The sequence below is a fragment of the Eleutherodactylus coqui genome, chromosome 5, assembly GCF_035609145.1.
Source record: "Eleutherodactylus coqui strain aEleCoq1 chromosome 5, aEleCoq1.hap1, whole genome shotgun sequence".
In the NCBI taxonomy this organism is placed as follows: Eukaryota; Metazoa; Chordata; class Amphibia; order Anura; family Eleutherodactylidae; genus Eleutherodactylus; species Eleutherodactylus coqui.
The window spans coordinates 33,343,443-33,364,110 of record NC_089841.1 but is presented as its reverse complement, the minus strand read 5'-3'; the positions used below and the strand labels follow the sequence as shown (position 1 = coordinate 33,364,110).

The window sequence follows — 20,668 nt, the reverse complement described above, 5'->3', positions numbered from 1 at the left end:
ATCAGGATGGATGGAGTAGAGCTGTGTGTGATGTGTGGGGATCTGGATGGATGGAGTAGAGCTGTGTGTGTGATGTGTGGGGATCAGGATGGATGGAGTAGAGCTGTGTGTGTGATGTGTGGGGATCAGGATGGATGGAGTAGAGCTGTGTGTGTGATGTGTGGGGATCAGGATGGATGGAGTAGAGCTGTGTGTGATGTGTGGGGATAAGGATGGAATCAGCAGAGCTGTGTGTGACGTGTGGGGGTCAGGATAGATGGAGTAGAGCTGTGTGTGATGTTTGGGAAACCGAATGAATACAATAGACCTGTGTATGATGTGTGAGGATCAAGATGGATGAAGTAGAGCTGTATGTGTTGCGTGGGGATCAGAATGGATGGAGTAGAGCTGTATGTGTTGCGTGGGGATCAGGATGGATGGAGTAGAGCTGTATGTGTTGCATGGGGTTCAGGATGGATGGAGTAGAGCTGTATGTCTTGCATGGGGATTAGGATGGATGGAGTAGAGCTGTATGTCTTGCGTGGGGATCAGGATGAATGGAGTAGAGCTGTGTGTGATGTGTGGGGATCAGGATTGAGGGAGAAGAGCTGTGTGATGTGTGGGGATCAGGATGGAGGGAGTAGAGCTGTGTGTGATGTGTGGGGATCAGAATGGATGGAGTAGAGCTGTATGTGATGTGTGGGGATCAGGGCAGATGGAGTAGAGCTGTGTGTGTGTGTTGTGTGGGGGATCAGCATGGATGTAGAAGAGCTGTGTGTGCGTAATTTTTGGGGGATCAGGATGGATTGAGTCAAGCTGTGTCTATGATATTTGAGGATCAGGATAGATGGAGTAGTGTGTGTTGTGTGGGCATTATGATGGATCTAGTACAGCTATGTACCTCATGTGAGCAGCTCATACCCTTTAAACATAAAAGAACTACAACTAGAAGGAAACTTATGTGGCTCATCAAGACTAAGGGGGGCAATAAACAAAAACTAAGGAAAGCGTTTAAACTACTAAGACAGGAAGGCAGCGAAAAAGAGCTAAAATCATACAGAGAAAAAAACAAATAATGTAAAGAAAAGCTCAAATTTGCTAAGGAGGAGGCAGAAAGATTGTTTGCCAAAGTAAGCAAAAAAATTCCTAAACTATTCTTCAGTTATATAAACAGTAATAGGATTTGTACTGAAAGCATTGGGTCACTAACAAATAATGCAGGAGAAACCATATACAGAGATGGGGGGGGGAAGACAAATCTATTAAATAGTTTTTTTTCTACTGTATTCACGAATGAAAATGAAATGCCACACAACATGCAGGGAAATAAAACAAACCTGCAGATAAATATTGCATGCCTAACACAGGAGAAAGTAGAGTGCCAGTTAAAGAGAATCAAAATCGATAAATCGCCAGGCCCAGATGAAATGCACCCAAGGGTTCTAAGGGGGCTAGGTGACGTGATGGCTAGACCGCTATTTCTTATATCTATAGACACTATTGAGACCAGGGTTGTACCACAGGATTGGTGTATTACCAATGTGGTTCCAGTATACAAAAAGGTGTCTAAAACAGAGCCTGGTGACTACAGGCTGGTAAGTCTCACTTCAATAATTAGAAAAATATTCAAGGGGTTTCTAAAAGAAACCATCCTAGAATACCTCAAGGAAAACAGCGGCATTACTTCTTATCAGCATGGGTTTATGAGGTGTCAAATATGTAAGACCAATCTGATCAGCTTCTAGGATGAAGTAACCTCTAGGCTGGGCCTGGGAGAGTCTATTGATCTCTTATATCTGGGTTTCTCTAAAGCATTTGACACCGTGACGCATAATAGGTTGATATATAAAATGAAACAGCTCAGTCTGGGTGAAAACGTGTGTATCTGGGTAAAGAACTGGCTGAGAGATAGAAAGCAGAGGGTGGTAATAAATGATTCGTACTTTGATTGGGCCACCGTCGCTAGTGGAGTGCCACAGGGTTCAGTATCAGGCCCCATTCTGTTTAATATATTTATCAATGACCTGATAGAGGGGCTGCACAGCAAAATATCAATATTTGCAGATGATACAAATTTATACAAGACAATACAACGGAGGTCAATGTACGGCTACAAAAGGACCTAGATAAAATGAAATCTTGGGTAAAAAAAATGGCAAATGAAGTTCAATGTTGATAAATGTAAGGTTATGCACATGGGCTGGAGAAACGGATGTCCCCAATATACACTAACTGGGGTACTGCTAGGGAAAAGTGAGATGGAAAAAGACCTGGTGGTACTAGTGGATTGTAGATTAAACTGGAGTAACCAATGCCAGTCAGCTGCTGCAAAGGCAAATAAAGTCTCGGGGTGCATTAAAAGAGGTATTGGGGCGAAGGATGAGAACATTATCCTTCCACTATATAAGGCACTTGTCAGGCCTCACATGGAATACTGCGTACAGTTCTGGTCACTGGTGCTCAGGAAAGATGTTACAGTGCTGGAGGGGGTTCAAAGACGGGCAACAAAACTAATACATGGAATGACGGGACTGGAATACCCAGAGAGGCTATCAAAATTAGGATTATTTACCCTGGAAAAAAACGACTAGGGGGCGACCAAATAACTATGTATAAATACATGAGGGGACAATACAAGGATCTCTCCCAGGATCTCTTTATACCCAGGACTGCGACGGTGACAAGAGGGCATCCGCTACGTCTAGAAGAAAGCAGGTTTCATCACCAGCATAGAAGGTGGTTCTTTAATGTAAGAGCAATGAGACTGGAACTCTGTGCCTGAGGACGTGGTGATGGCAAAATCCATAGAGGAGTCTAAGAGGGGCCTAGACATCTTTCTCGAGTGGAAGAATATTATAGGATATGGACATTAGCTGACCAGCGGGTTTTTAGTTCCGGGTCTTATATTTAGGTAGGAACTATTAGAGGTTGATCCAGGGATTATTCTGATTGCCATTAAGGAGTCGGGAAGGAATTTTCCCCCAAATGGGCTAATTGGCTTCTGCCTCTTGGGATTTTTGCCTTCCTCTGGATTAACTAGGGGTTGAAACAGGCTGAACTAGATGGACATTGTCTTCATTCAGCCTAACATACTGTTACTATGTTACACTGCTCTCATAAAATCTAAATGTTGCTTGCACAAAGGTATGTAATCCGTCCGTTTGTCCTGCAGGCTAACAATGTTGCAGTTTCATCTGCTAATTTCAATGGTTCTTAAAATCTGTACATCCTATGAGTTGATGTTGCATTATATCTATATATACAAACAATCTGTAAAAGCTTGATTTTATATCCAGACTAGCTGATATACCCGGCTTCGCCCGAGTTAATTTGGTACTGGTGTTTATCTGGTGTTCACACGGAAATCTTATGAAGTCGTGGTTACTTTAGAGATACCGGAAAAACATATGTTCACCATTTCGCATAGTTCTCTGCGTTACCCAGGAAACACCACGGGGAGGTAACCATGCGACATTTCCTTTATATAAAATGACATCAGGAAGTGAGAGAATTAGATTCCATACGTAAAATTTGGACGCTAACTCTTTTGCGCTTAGAATTGAACAATCGAGTTGGGACCCATTAACGTTTCCTATTTATGACATAATCAATACTCGTGCCAAATTTCACATTTCTATGACACCGGAAAGTGAAGAAATTACATTCCGTACGTAAAATTTGGACGCTACTTCTTTTGCGCATCGAATTGAATAATCGAGTTGGGAACCATTAACTTTTCCTATTTATGACATATTCAATGCCCGTGCCAAATTTTAAGTTTCTATGACATTGGGAAGTGAGAGATTGCAACGAAGAACAGGAATCGTTTGCTTTTCGCTCATTTCCTGCAGGTATAAAGGGTTAAACAGCGCTCGGTCGCTCCGTCTCACTTATACGGCGGATGTGAAAGACGGAACGATTCTGAATGATTTCTGGTTGAACGACCAGCGATGTATCTGCCGGTATAAAAGGCCCCTAGATAAGTGTCCTTTACTGCAGCCGGATCTACACTGAGGACACAGGAGGATACTAAATCCTGGGGGGTGAAGGACCCGGACCCTCCAACCAGAAGGGGGCAGCATTCTCACACAGAGGGAGAGGAGTCCTGGAGGGTGAAGGACCGGGACCCTCTGATAAGGAGGGGGCAGCATTCTCACAAAGAGGAAAAGAGATCCTGGGGGGTGAAAGATCGGGACCCTCTGAGCAGGAGATGGCAGCATTCTCACACAGAGAAAGGGGAATCCTGGGAGGTGAAGGACCGGGACCCTCTGACCAGGAGGGTGCAGTATCCTCACACAGAGGAAGATGAATCCTGGAGCAGGTGAAGGACCAGGACCCTCCGACCAGGAGGGGGCAGCATCCTCACTCAGAGGAAGATGAATCCTGGGGCAGGTGAAGGACCAGGATCCTCTGACCAGGAGGGGGCAGCATCCTCACACAGAGGAAGAGGAATCCTAGGGGCAACAACACCAAGTCTTCCTTTATCCTAGGTGGTCTCTTTAGGGAGAGACAATACCCCTTCCATCATGTCTGTGTAAGGATTCCGGCTTTGCTTAGAATTGCAAATCAATAAGGGTTAAGACTTGCATAAAGAGTCAGACATTGATTTGCAGGAATGCTGCTGCCAATAGGTGGCGCTGCAGAGGTGATGTTCCAGCTTCCTTATTTGCATTCCTCCATTCTAGTCACTGCCCTCCCAGCAGCCTCCTTCTCTCCATAGAACCACATTAGTAAGCCACTCCCCTTTCCGTTATGTGACCCAAGATCTTGTGACTTCCTATCCTCAGACTTCCTAGGAGCCCCTGCAGTCCAGGATCTACCCAGATGGAGGTATGGGAATGCTGTGCGACCCTCTAACATCAGCAGGCCATATGATGGGGCCTCATGAAGGAGCCGGCACCACCTGGTGGATGTTTGGAGACGCTGCTTGAAGTTACCAGCTGTAACCCTTTCACTGCCAGAGAGGTGACATGTGCTCTACACACAGCAGGGAGACAATTAAGAGTTTAAGGGTTAATCACTGTAAACCTGTACTGGCCACTGAGTCCTATAGGGGCTGTGAGGAAGGGGCCCACTGAGGGATCTCCGACAGATGGCAGCTCAGGGGCTTTCTGCAGTGACAGGAAGCAGGCGGCACGTTGTCATCTGTAGGTCGCTGTGAGTCTTCCACACAGGGAAGCGCCGTCTATGGAGAGCAGCACCATTGTTTATTACATTCACTGCAAGTCAGAAGTTGTAGAAGAGGAGAAAACCTGCGGAACGTCCGGAGCGAACGCAGAAATTGTAGGGAGAAACAAGACAGAGTTATGTCGGTGAGCGACATAACTTTATCTGCCATCTAGACCAAAGAAGAAGTGTCTGATGTCACCTGTCACTATTCTGTCACTTCCGTCACCGTTATCTTATGTCACCGGTCACTATTCTGTCACTGCTGTCACCGCTATCTGATGTCACCTGTCACTATTCTGTCACTACTGTCACCACTATCTTATGTCACCTGTCACTATACTGTCACTACTGTCACCGCTATCTGATGTCACCGGTCACTATTCTGTCACTACCGTCACCACTATCTGATGTCAGCTGTCACTATTCTGTCACTACCGTCACCACAATCTTACGTCACCTGTCACTATTCTGCCACTACCATCACCACTATCTTATGTCACCTGTCACTATTTTGTCACTACCGTCACCACTATCTGATGTCACTGGTCACTATTCTGTCACTACTGTCACCACTATCTGATGTCACTGGTCACTATTCTGTCACTACTGTCACCACTATCTGATGTCACTGGTCACTATTCTGTCACTACTGTCACCACTATCTGATGTCACCTGTCACTATTCTGTCACTACTGTCACCATTATGTGATGTCACCTGTCACTATTTTGTCACTACCGTCACCACTATCTGATGTCACCGGTCACTACTGTCACTACTGTCACCTCTATCAGATATCACTATTCTGTCACTACTGTCACCACTATCTGATGTCACCGTTCACTATTCTGTCACTAATGTCACCGTTATTTTATGTAGTTTGTCACTACTGTCACCACTATCTGATGTCACCTGTCACTATTCTGTCACTACTGTCACCACTATCTGATGTCACCTGTCACTATTCTGTCACTACCGTCACCACTATCTTATGTCCCCTGTCACTATTCTGTCACTATTGTCACCACTATCTTATGTCACCTGTCACTATTCTGTCACTACTGTCACCACTATCTGATGTCACCTGTCACTATTCTGTCACTACTATCTTATGTCCCCTGTCACTATTCTGTCACTATTGTCACCACTATCTTATGTCACCTGTCACTATTCTGTCACTACTGTCACCACTATCTGATGTCACCTGTCACTATTCTGTCACTACTGTCACCATTATGTGATGTCACCTGTCACTATTTTGTCACTACTGTCACCGCTATCTGATGTCACCGCTCACTACTGTCACCATTATGTGATGTCACCTGTCACTATTTTGTCACTACCGTCACCACTTGGGATCTTACGCTTTATTAAAACCTTCCCAAACTCTTATAAATAACCGACACAGAGACCAATATTGGATAAATAAGGCCGCGGTGTTTATTAACGGGGTTACAAACACTGGGGAGAAATGTAACCAATAATAACCATAACACTTCCTGTAAACTCTGTTTTACAGACCCAAGTTTACCACCACCAAACTCTCCCCAAGTTTACCTGCCCACCCGCCTAATGCGGGCAACAATCCCCCATTAACTACACCGCGACAAACCTAAGGGAGGGCGGGCGGGATGCTGCTTCCTTTCCAGATGATGATGGCCCACATCTCTGCACCTCCATATCTCACTGCTGCTCCTCTCAGCTTGTTCCTCTGGACCAATCACCAGCCACTGTCAGGCCACCAGATTCTGCCTGACAACCACAGGCATTTCCCGCCATTTTTCTACAGCCAATCATTTGCTGCTGCCAACCAGTCCATCACTGGGCAGAACTCACTCTCTGCCATCTCATCTGACCCAGTAATGACCTTTGTAACATATCATGGTTAACCAGAAAACCTCCTCCATAGAGGGTGACATATCATCCATCCATCATGTACATAAAGCTCCCAGATCCCATGAGGCTTTCCCTCCTAACTGTCCCCCAAGCCTTACAATCTTATGTCACCTGTCACTATTCTGTCACTACCGTCACCACTATCTGATGTCACCTGTCGCTATTCTGTCATTACCGTCACCACTATCTGATGTCACCTGTCACTATTGTGTCACTACTGTCACCACTATCTGATGTCACCTATCACTATTCTGTCACTACTGTCACCACTATCTGATGTCACCTATCACTATTCTGTCACTACTGTCACCACTATCTGATGTCACCTGTCAATATTCTGTCACTACTGTCACCACTATCTGATGTCACCTGTCAATATTCTGTCACTACTGTCACCACTATCTGATGTCACCTGTCAATATTCTGTCACTACCGTCACCACTATCTTATGTCACCTGTCACTATTCTGTCACTGCTGTCACCACTATCTGATGTCACCGGTCACTATTATGTTACTACTGTCACCACTATCTTATGTCCCCAGTCACTATTCTGTCACTTCTGTCACCAATAGCTTATGTCACCGGTCACTAATCTGTCACTACCGTCACCACTATCTTTTGTCACCTGTCACTATTCTGTCACTACCGTCGCCACTATCTGATGTCACCTGTCAGTATTCTGTCACTACTGTCACCACTATCTGATGTCACCTGTCAGTATTCTGTCACCACTATCTTATGTCACCTGTCAGTATTCTATCACTACCGTCACCACTATCTCATGTCACCAATCACTATTCTGTCACTACTGTCACCACTATCCTATGTCACCTCTCAGTATTCTGTCACTACTATCACCATTATCTTATGTCACCTGTCACTATTCTGTCACTACCGTCACCGTTATCTTATGTAAACTGTCAGTATTCTGTCACTACTGTCACCACTATCTGATGTCACCTGTCACTATTCTGTCACTACTGTCACCACTATCTTATGTCACCGGTCACTATTCTGTCACTACCGTCACCACTATATTGTCACCGGTCACTATTCTGTCACTACCGTCACCACTATCTTATGTCACCTGTCAATATTCTGTCACTACTGTCACCACTATCTGATGTCACCTGTCAATATTCTGTCACTACCGTCACCACTATCTTATGTCACCTGTCACTATTCTGTCACTGCTGTCACCACTATCTGATGTCACCGGTCACTATTATGTTACTACTGTCACCACTATCTTATGTCCCCAGTCACTATTCTGTCACTTCTGTCACCAATAGCTTATGTCACCGGTCACTAATCTGTCACTACCGTCACCACTATCTTTTGTCACCTGTCACTATTCTGTCACTACCGTCGCCACTATCTGATGTCACCTGTCAGTATTCTGTCACTACTGTCACCACTATCTGATGTCACCTGTCAGTATTCTGTCACCACTATCACCACTATCTTATGTCACCTGTCAGTATTCTATCACTACCGTCACAACTATCTCATGTCACCAGTCACTATTCTGTCACTACTGTCACCACTATCCTATGTCACCTCTCAGTATTCTGTCACTACTATCACCATTATCTTATGTCACCTGTCACTATTCTGTCACTACCGTCACCGTTATCTTATGTAAACTGTCAGTATTCTGTCACTACTGTCACCACTATCTGATGTCACCTGTCACTATTCTGTCACTACTGTCACCACTATCTTATGTCACCGGTCACTATTCTGTCACTTCTGTCACCGCTATCTTATGTCACCAGTCACTATTCTGTCACTACTGTCACCACTATCTGATGTCACCGGTCACTATTCTGTCACTACTGTCACCGCTATCTTATGTCACCGGTCACTATTCTGTCACTACTACAGATGAGCGAGCATACTCGCTAAGGACAATTGCTCGAGCGAGTATTGTCCTTAGCGAGTATCTCCCAGCTTAGAAGAAAAGGTTCAGCTGCCGGCGCGGGTGACAGGTGAGCAGGTGAGTTACGGCGGGGAGCGGGGGGAAGAGATCTCTCCTCCGTTTCTCCCTGCTCTCCCCCTCCGCTCCCCGCCTGCCGCCGCAACCAAATCTTTTCTTTCTAGCGGGCAGGTGCTTGCTAAGGGCAATGCCCGATCGAGTAATTGCCCTTAGCGAGTATGCTCAATCATCTCTAGTCACTACTGTCACCACTATCTGATGTCACCTGTCACTATTCTGTCACTACTGTCACCACTATCTGATTTCACTACTGTCACTACCGTCACCACTATCTGATGTCACCTGTCACTATTCTGTCACTACTGTCACCACTATCTCATGTCACCAGTCACTATTCTGTCACTACTGTCACCAATATCCTATGTCACCTCTCAGTATTCTGTCACCACTATCACCACTATCTTATGTCACCTGTCACTATTCTGTCACTACCGTCATCGCTATCTTATGTCCCCTGTCACTATTCTGTCACTACTGTCACCACTATCTTATGTCACCGGTCACTATTCTGTCACTACTGTCACCGCTATCATATGTCACCGGTCACTATTCTGTCACTACTGTCACCACTATCTTTTGTCACCTGTCACTATTCTGTCACTACCGTCACCGTTATCTTATGTAAACTCTCACTATTCTGTCACTACTGTCTCCACTATCTGATGTCACCTGTCACTATTCTGTTACTTCTGTCACCGCTATCTTATGTCACCGGTCGCTATTCTGTCTCTACCGTCACCACTATCTGATGTCACCTGTCACTATTCTGTCACTACTGTCACCACTATCTGATGTCACCTCTCACTATTCTGTCACTACTGTCACCACTATCTGATGTCACCTCTCACTAGTCTGTCACTACTGTCACCACTATCTCATGTCACCTGTCACTATTCTGCCACTACCGTCACCGCTATCTCATGTCACCGGTAACTATTCTGTCATTCCTGTCACCAATATCTTATGTCACCTGTCGCTGTTCTGTCACTACCACCACCACTATCTGATGTCACCTGTCACTATTCTGTCACTACTGTCACCACTATCTGATGTCACCTGTCACTATTATGTCACTACCATCACCACTATCTTATGTCACCTGTCACTATTCTGTCACTACTGTCACCACCATCTGATGTCACCGGTCACTATTCTGTCACTACTAGAGATGAGCGAGCATACTTGCTAAAGACAATTGCTCGAGCGAGCATTGTCCTTAGCGAGTATCTCCCCGCTCAAAAGAAAAGGTTCGGCTGCCGGCGCGGGTGACAGTTGAGTTGCGGCAGTGAGCAGGTGGGAGTGGAGGGGAGAGAGGGAGAGAGAGATCTCCCCTCCGTTCCTCCCTGCTCTCCCCCTCCGGTCCCCGCCTGCCGCCGGCTACCAAAAGTTTTTCTTCCGAGCGGGCAGGTGCTTGCTAAGGGCAATGCTCGATCGAGTAATTCTCCTTAGCGAGTATGCTCACTCATCTCTAGTCACTACTGTCACCACTATCTGATGTCCCCTGTCACAATTCTGTCACTACCGTCAGCGCTATCTTATGTCACCGGTCACTATTCTGTCACTACCGTCAGCGCTATCTTATGTCACCGGTCACTATTCTGTCACTACCGTCACCACTATCTGATGTCACCGGTCACTATTCTGTCACTGCTATCTTATGTCACCGGTCACTATTCTGTCACTGCTATCTTATGTCACCGGTCACTATTCTGTCACTACTGCCACCACTATCTTATGTCACCGGTCACTATTCTGTCACTACTGCCACCACTATCTTATGTCACCGGTCACTATTATGTCACTACTGTCACCACTATCTTATGTCACCGGTCACTATTCTGTCACTGCTGTCACCACTATCTGATGTCCTTAGCAAGTATCTCCCCGCTTAGAAGAAAAGGTTCAGCTGCCGGCGCGGGTGACAGTTAAGTTGCGGCGGTGAGCAGGTGGGAGCGGGGTGGAGAGAGGGAGGGAAAGATCTCCCCTTCGGTCCCCGCCTGCCGCCGGCAACCAAATTTTTTCTTCCGAGCAGGCAGGTGCTTGCTAAGGGCAATGCTCGATCGAGTAATTGTCCTTAGTGAGTATGCTCACTCATCTCTAGTCACTACTGTCACCACTATCTGATGTCCCCTGTCACAATTCTGTCACTACCGTCAGCGCTATCTTATGTCACCGGTCACTATTCTGTCACTGCTGTCACTGCTATCTTATGTCACCGGTCACTATTCTGTCACTACTGTCACCACTATCTTACGTCACCGGTCACTATTCTTTCACTACTGTCACCACTATCTTATGTAGCCTGTCACTATTTTGTCACTATCGTTAACACTTTCTTATGTCAACTGTCATTTTTCTGTCACTACTGTCATCAGTATCTTATGTAGACGATCACTATTCTGTCACTACTGTCACCACTATCTTATGTCACCTGTCATTTTTCTGTCACTACTGTCACCACTATCTTATGTCACCGGTCACTATTCTGTCATTACTGTCACCACTATCTTATGTCACCTGTTACTATTCTGTCACTACCGTCACCACTCTTATGTCACCTGTCACTATTTTGTCACTACCGTCACCGCTATCTTATGTCACCTGTCACTATTCTGTCACTACTGTCACCACTATCTTATGTCACCTGTCATTTTTCTGTCACTACTGTCACCACTATCTGATGTCACCGCTCACTATTCTGTCACCACTATCTGATGTCACTGGTCACTATTCTGTCACTACTGTCACCGTTATCTTATGTAGCCTGTAACTATTCTGTCACTAATGTCACTGTTATCTTATGTAGCCTGTCACTATTCTGTCACTACCGTCACCACTATCTGATGTCACCGGTCACTATTCTGTCACTACTGTCACCACTATCTGATGTCACCGGTCACTATTCTGTCACTACTGTCACCACTATCTGATGTCACTGGTCACTATTCTGTCACTACTGTCACCACTATCTTATGTCACCTGTCACTATTGTGTCACTACCGTCACCACTATCTTATGTCACCTGTCACTATTCTGTCACTACTGTCACCACTATCTGATGTCACCGTTCACTATTCTGTCACTACTGTCACCACTATCTTATGTCACCGGTCACTATTCTGTCACTACTGTCACCACTATCTGATGTCACCGTTCACTATTCTGTCACTACTGTCACCACTATCTTATGTCACCTGTCACTATTCTGTCACTACTGTCACCACTATCTGATGTCACCGTTCACTATTCTGTCACTACTGTCACCACTATCTTATGTCCCCTGTCACTATTCTGTCACTACTGTCACCACTATCTGATGTCACCGTTCACTATTCTGTCACTACTGTCACCACTATCTGATGTCACCTGTCACTATTCTGTCATTACCGTCACCACTATCTGATGTCACCTGTCACTATTCTGTCACTACTGTCACCACTATGTGATGTCACCTGTCACTATTCTGTCACTACTGTCACCACTATCTGATTTCACCTGTCGTTATTCTTTCACTACTCTAAACGAACATACATACATGCATAGCTTAAGCAATATTTATATAATACATTATAGCCTACTCACGTTTCCTTCAGCTTTCAGAGCAGCAATCAGTGTTACTCAGAGCGGAGAGCAAGGAGTGGGGAACGCCCCTCCCTTTCCACAATTACGTCATCAGTAGCGTCAACAAAGGCTACGTCACATGGAACGCACAATGTGTTCCATGTTTTCACAATTAAAACTTTAATCAAAACGAGCCGCAAACACAGTGTGGTCAAATACAAGTTCAACCTACCACACTAAATAAGAGTGTATTATACATATATCGTTACTATAATCATATAGTGCATTTAAAATCTTCCCATCCTGCATGCACCACTATCTCATGTCACCTGTCATTTTTCTGTCACTACTGTCACCACTATCTTATGTCACCGGTCACTATTCTGTCACTATCTGATGTCACCGGTCACTATTCTGTCACCACTATCTGATGTCACCGGTCACTATTCTGTCACTACTGTCACCACTATCTGATGTCACCGGTCACTATTCTGTCACTACTGTCTCCACTATCTGATGTCACCTGTCACTATTCTGTCACTACTGTCACCACTATCTGATGTCACCTGTCACTATTCTGTCACTATAGTCACCACTATCTGATGTCACCTGTCACTATTCTGTCACTACTGTCACCTCTATCAGATATCACTATTCTGTCACTACTGTCACCACTATCTGATGTCACCGTTCACTATTCTGTCACTAATGTCACCGTTATTTTATGTAGTTTGTCACTACTGTCACCACTATCTGATGTCACCTGTCACTATTCTGTCACTACTGTCACCACTATCTGATGTCACCTGTCACTATTCTGTCACTACTGTCACCACTATCTGATGTCACCTGTCACTATTCTGTCACTACTATCTTATGTCCCCTGTCACTATTCTGTCACTATTGTCACCACTATCTTATGTCACCTGTCACTATTCTGTCACTACTGTCACCACTATCTGATGTCACCTGTCACTATTCTGTCACTACTGTCACCACTATCTGATGTCACCTTTCACTATTCTGTCACTACTGTCACCACTATCTGATCTCACCGGTCACTATTCTGTCACTATTCTGTCACCACTATCTTATGTCACCTGTCACTATTCTGTCTCTAATGCCACCATTATCTTATGTCTCCTGTCACTATTCTGTCACTACTGTCACCACTATCTGATGTCACCGGTCACTATTCTGTCACTACTGTCACCACTATCTTATGTCACCTGTCACTATTCTGTCACTACTGTCACCACTATCTGATGTCACCGGTCAATATTCTGTCAATACTGTCACCGTTATTTTATGTAGTTTGTCACTACTGTCACCACTATCTGATGTCACCTGTCACTATTCTGTCACTACTGTCACCACTATCTGATGTCACCTGTCACTATTCTGTCACTACTATCTTATGTCCCCTGTCACTATTCTGTCACTATTGTCACCACTATCTTATGTCACCTGTCACTATTCTGTCACTACTGTCACCACTATCTGATGTCACCTTTCACTATTCTGTCACTACTGTCACCACTATCCTATGTCACCTGTCACTATTCTGTCTCTAATGCCACCATTATCTTATGTCTCCTGTCACTATTCTGTCACTACTGTCACCACTATCTGATGTCACCTGTCACTATTCTGTCACTACTGTCACCACTGTCTGATGTCACCTGTCACTGTTCTGTCACTACTGTCACCACTATCTTATGTCACCTGTCACTATTCTGTCACTACTGTCACCACTATCTGATGTCACCGGTCAATATTCTGTCAATACTGTCACCACTATCTGATGTCACCGGTCACTATTCTGTCACTACTGTCACCACTATCTTATGTCCCCTGTCACTATTCTGTCACTATTGTCACCACTATGTTATGTCACCTGTCACTATTCTGTCATCACTATCTGATCTCACCGGTCACTATTCTGTCACTATTCTGTCACCACTATCTGATGTCACCGGTCACTATTCTGTCACCACTATCTTATGTCACCTGTCACTATTCTGTCTCTAATGCCACCGTTATCTTATGTCTCCTGTCACTATTCTGTCACTACTGTCACCACTATCTGATGTCACCTGTCACTATTCTGTCACTACTGTCACCACTATCTTTTGTCACCTGTCACTATTCTGTCACTACTGTCACCACTATCTTATTTCACCTGTCACTATTCTGTCACTACTGTCACCACTATCTGATGTCACCTGTCAATATTCTGTCAATACTGTCACCACTATCTGATGTCACCGGTCACTATTCTGTCACTTCTGTCACCACTATCTGATGTCCCCTGTCACTATTCTGTCACTACTGTCACCACTATCTGATGTCACCGGTCACTATTCTGTCACTGCTGTCACCACTATCTGATGTCACCTGTCACTATTCTGTCACTACCGTCCCCACTATCTGATGCCACCGGTCACTATTCTGTCACTACTGTCACCACTATCTGATGTCCCCTGTCACTATTCGTTCACTACTTTCCCCACTATCTGATGTCACCAGTCACTATTTTGTTACTACTGTCACCACTATCTAAAGTCACCTGTCACTATTCTGTCACCACTATCTTATGTCGCCGGTCACTATTTTGTCACTACCGTCACCACTATCATATCGAACCTGGTACTATTCTGTCACTACCGTCACCACTATTTTATGTCACCGGTCACTATTCTGTCACTACCGTCACCACTTTCTTATGTCACTTGTCACTTTTCTGTCAGTACCGTCACCACTATCATATCGAACCTGTTACTATTCTGTCAGGCTAAGCGTCCTCCACCATCAGCTGCTGGCCAAGCTCTCCCCCTTTTATTATTTTAGTTGCCCATCATTGAACCCACTGAAGTTCTGATATGTCCTTCTTGTGTATCGGTGTCCAATACTGACCATACTATTCCATGTGAGACTTGTGAAGAGGAAGAACAATGTTCTTGTCATGTGCTCCTAGACCTCTTTTGATGCATCTCATTTATCCTAATTGCCTTGGCAGCAGCTGCCTGACATTGGTTGTTTAAGTTAATTTTTCAGTTATCTGAATTCCCCAAGCCCTTATCTAATCCATAGACTTCATATGTTTCTTTTCACGTTTTTTTTGTGTCTTCTTTATACAGAGATGTTTTTTCTGACTTTTTTTTCCAGATGGAGAAATCTCTGTAAAATGCCTTAAAAATGTGTAGTACAGGAAAATGCAGTCCAGACCTCATTATTGCGAAAGGGGTCTGTCCAGCGCCATTCGAGTTTGGCATGTGTTGGATCTGTTGGTTCCAGGATTTAGTTCAACTTTGAGGTCAGAACCTTTCAGGAGGATTATGCTGACAGTAAAAAAGCAGCTCTGAACTTGGAGAAGAGTCATTGGGGCGGTCACTGCCGACTTCTCCCTGCCTGGGTCGGCTATCAGTCCATCTGATACGGGACAGGAGCACCCTGTTGGGAGTTTGTGTTGCCTGTAGTTAAGGCTTTACAAAATAGGTTTCCTTTAATATCTTCTTAAAAGAATTCTCCCATCACTTACTTCACCACCACTCTGTCCTTCCTGATTGCTGCTGACCAGGACATGTGACTGCTGCTGCAGTATTATGGAAATACTTTTTAATGTTTCTTATTATTATCTCCACTAAATGTATTATATTGTGTTTTTCTGGTATTCACATTGGTTCATATTCTTTCCATTCAGGTCCCTACGTAATTGATTCATCAAAGATGCAGAAGGAGAGAAACAAGATGTCAGAAAGAGTATTAAACCTCAACCTAGAGATACTCTTTCAGCTTACTGGGGAGGTGAGAGATTCTGATGATGTCACATTACATCATTCTTATCTACGGTAATAATAGATGATGTCACTGGAGAGAGGCGAGATTCTTATCTATGATATGACTGGAGAGGTGATGGACTCTGGAAATGTCTGCAGTGATATTTATTCTCTCTTCCCATATTCAGGATTACACAGTAGTAAAGAAGACCTCTAGTGATGGCTGTCGGACCCCTGTGTGTGATGGATGGGGAAGACCCCTGTGCCCAATCACGGGGCCCCCACCTCACCCCCTGATACATAAGGACATCATTGTACAGAAGATTCTAGAACTCACCAACAGGATGATTGAGCTGCTGACTGGAGAGGTGATGCTGCAGGGAATGCTGGGACATTATACAGTAACAGCACTGGAGGCTCCTGGATGATGACTGTATATTGTGTTGTCAGGTTCCTATAAGGTGTCAGGATGTCGCTGTCTATTTCTCCATGGAGGAGTGGGAGTATTTAGAAGGACACAAGGATCTGTACAAGGACGTCATGATGGAGACTCGCCAGCCGCTCCCATCACCAGGTAATGGACGTATTTAGCAGGATCGTAGCTAGGAAAAAGTGGGGCGTCTGCCCCTGGCACTTCTAAGGAAGAAGCGTGGTGCCTGCCAGGCAGAAAACTGTGCTTGTTTGATTGGTGGAGCCACTTGCTACACAACTGTTGATTAAAGTCATTGTGTTATCAGAAGGCCTACATATCAGCAATACACAATTACTAATCGCTAATATGTAAATACCCAGGTGATACAGTGATGCTAGTCAGTGACTACACAGCGGATGGCTGCTGTATGAACCAGTAGCAAGAGAATCTGTCTGCAGAAAATCTCTGCTCCACCAGCCCTACTGCTACAGTAGCCAGTGGCAGTGCAGGGCTGGAGAGGTGCCTTTGCCCATGCTACCCCCCCCCCCCCCAACTATTACCAGTAGCTCCTTTTATTCACATTTAGTGCTTGCAGGACAGGAGGAGGAAGGATCTGCCATCACCAGTAAGAGTCTGCTAGGTTGTATCTACAGTGTGGAAATCCTGCTTGTGAGCGAACGTGGTCAATAAAATATTGTTCGCTGCCTTTTCCCTTACTTTTCATATTCTTAATTTGTAGAACCCCTCTAAATTGGTAAAGGTGCCACCAGTGCAGCTATGGCTGCATGGCGACTTTGGCCGCAATAATCTTCTCATTGGAATGTAATGGCAGTCAGTGTAGTGGTTTCAGGCACTGGGTTGTAGCCTCAGGTGTGGCAGCCACAGGTCTGGAGAGAGTAACCGAGGATGACCCAGGTGTCCGCAACAGGAGGTCTTGTTTGCAGTACAATGAAAGAGGCGGATAGCATAGTCAGAAAGGAAGCCAGAGATCGGTATCAGACGGTCTCAGTTGAGTAGTGGAGGAGCAGGCAGAAGTAGAGCTTGATCGAATAGCTTGTGAAGCACAATCATCTCGCAATGGTGGAGGTAACAAGGCCAGGGTTTGTATAGGAGGCTTAATCAGGAAGTGGGTGGAACTAAAACAGGGAAACAGAGAAGCATCGCTAGGTTTCAGCAAAGGAGCTGTCCGAGTCCTGGATGTCCTAATGGAGAGCGCTGCCAACTGGAGGGCAGGAGTTAGCAGATTGGAGCCCTTACAGTCAGTATGGTTGTGTTGCTGTTTGCTGTGACCCTACAATTGCATTAGGCTCAGTGAGTTTGGACGTCTTGTGATTTTCGGAGTTGGGGTTTCGCAAACTGGAAACCACAATGCATTTACCTTCACAAAAGTAGTGGATGAAAGTGGTGTTGTGGATATCACCTATCTGGATTTCTGTAAAGTCTTTGGTACAGTTTCACATAAAGACCTGTTAAATAAGTTATTCAAAATTGGACTTAATCCCTTGATTATTTAGCAGATACACCAAAATCACAGAAAGCGGCCATATGCTTATTGATTTACTTATACAAGAGGGCAGGCATTTGACACTGATGAAACCGTCACTCACAAACATAGTATGGTAGGTCGAATGAAGACAATGTCTATCTAGTTCAGTCTGTTTCAACACCCCCTCCCCTTTGTTGATCCAGAGTAAGACAAAAACCCCAATGAGGCAGAAGCCAATTAGCCCCATTGGGGGAAAAAATTCCTTGCCCACTCTATAATGGCAGACAGAATAATCCCTGGATCAACGTTTGATAGTTCCTGCCTGACTGTAAGACCCGGATCAACAACCCACTGGTCATCTAGTGTCTATATCCTGTAATATCATAGCGCTCTAGAAAGGCATCTAGTCCCTCTTAACCCCTTAAGGACCAAGCTGTTTTGTACCTTAAGGACCAGACACTTTTTAGGGATTTTACCCATGTGGCGGTTTTACTGCTCTATTTTTTTCCTTTAGCTACGAAAATATTTTTTTTTTCTGTGACATATAGGACTATTTTTTATGTCTTTTTAACTGACTTTTTTCCCGTTTTTTAGTTTTATTGTGGGTAGGAAGCTAAAAAAAATCTTTTTTAACATTTATAATTTTTTTTTAAATTATTTTTATATTCACACTAAAATAAAGTATGGGAACAGGTTCCTCAATTTGTTTCGGACGTTTTGATATATAGTATGTATGGTTTTGGTTTACAGGGCGCATACGCGGTTTTTGTTGGTGTCTGCTTTGTGTTATTCTCTTTCTTATGTATATATTGTTGTTTTATTCTGTTATTTTGTTTTACTTATTTATGTAATTGTGTTTTTTACTATCTATGTCCTCCATGTTGTCATATAAGACCTCTGGGGGACATTCACATATATATATTTTTTTCTTTATTTGACACTTTCCCACTGTAGCTGGGGCGTCCATAGGAGCCCTAGTTACAGGGGAAAGCAACCCCTGTGGTGACATTAGTCACTTGCAGAGCTGCCAGGGTCTAGTCTGACCCTCCAGCTCTGCAGTAGCAGGGAATCCCAGGAGGTCACATGACCCCCCCGAGGCTCCGGTAGTGAAAGTACATGTTAATTTCACTTTCCCCATACGGTGCTTATTGAGCACTGTATATCAGGGAAAGCAGAAGGCAGGAAGGGTTAAAAACCCCTCCTGCCTTCTGCTCCAGGTTATCAGCTGTCACTAACAGCTGATAACCCGTTCCTGCCTCTGACTGATTGGAGAGCAGGAGGCTTAAAGCACCACCGTAATTTTACTATCGGCGGTGCTCTAAGCCCAGGACCAGCCGCCGTAAATTTACTGTGGCTAGTCTTAAACGGGTTAAACTATTTATTTTGCCATCACTACCTCCTCAGGCAGAGAATTCCAGTCACACTGCTCTTATGTTGAAGAACCCCTTTCTGTGTTGGCAATGAAACCTGCTTTCTTCTAGACGTAGCGGATGCCCTCTCGTTACCGTCACAGTCCTGGGTATAAACAGATCCTGGGAGAGATCCTTGTATTGTCCCCTCATGTATTTATACATAGTTATTTTATCGACCCTTAGCCAGTTTTTTTCCAGGGTAAATAATCCCAGTTTGGATAGCCTCTCTGGGTATTCCAGTCCCTTCATTCCATGCATTAGTTTAGTTGTCCTTCTTTGAACCCCCTCCAGCACTGTAACATCTTTCCTGAGCACCGGTGACCAGAATTGTACGCAGTATTCCATGTGAGGCCTGACTAGTGCCTTATATAGTGGGGGGATAATGTTCTCGTCCCTCGCCCCTATACCTCTTTTAAGGCACCCCAAGACTTTATTAGCTTTTGCAGCAGCTGACTGGAATTGATTGCTCCAGTTAAGTCTACAGCACACTAGTACCCCCAGGTGTTTTTCCATCTCACTTTTCCCTAGCAGTACCCCATTTAGTGTATATTGGTGACACCCGTTTATCCTGCCCATGTGCATAACCTTACATTTATCAACATGGAATTTCATTTGCCATTCTTCAATTCAAGCCCCCAGCTTATCTAGGTGTGTTTGTATCCGCACATTGTCCTGCATTGTATTGATTGCCTTGTATAATTAATAATCATCTGCAAATATTGATATTTTACTGTGCAGCCCCTCTATCAGGACATTGATAAATATATAGAACAAAATGGGGCCTAATACTGAACCCTGTGGCACCCCACGGGCAAGAGTGGCCCAATCAGAGTACAAACCATTTATTACCACCCTCTGCTTTCTATCTCTGAGCCAGATACCCACCCAGATACACACGTTTTCACCCAGTTCGAGCTGCCTCATTGTATGCGGCACGGTGTCAAATGGTTTAGAGAAATTCAGATATATGAGATC

General features: G+C 44.6%; 2 protein-coding genes across 3 annotated transcripts in view; both read left to right on the top strand.

Moving 5' to 3' along the window:
- LOC136629139 (oocyte zinc finger protein XlCOF6-like) overlaps positions 1–20,668 on the top strand; it is a 913,937-nt gene that overhangs the window by 218,654 nt on the left and 674,615 nt on the right. The window lies entirely within an intron of this gene.
- LOC136627174 (zinc finger protein 271-like) overlaps positions 16,469–20,668 on the top strand; it is a 45,421-nt gene continuing 41,221 nt past the window's right edge. Inside the window, exons 1-3 of the mRNA XM_066602108.1 lie at positions 16,469–16,516; positions 16,572–16,751; positions 16,834–16,957. Of these exons, the coding sequence (XP_066458205.1) occupies positions 16,469–16,516; positions 16,572–16,751; positions 16,834–16,957 (352 nt within the window). The remainder of the gene's footprint in view (positions 16,517–16,571; positions 16,752–16,833; positions 16,958–20,668) is intronic.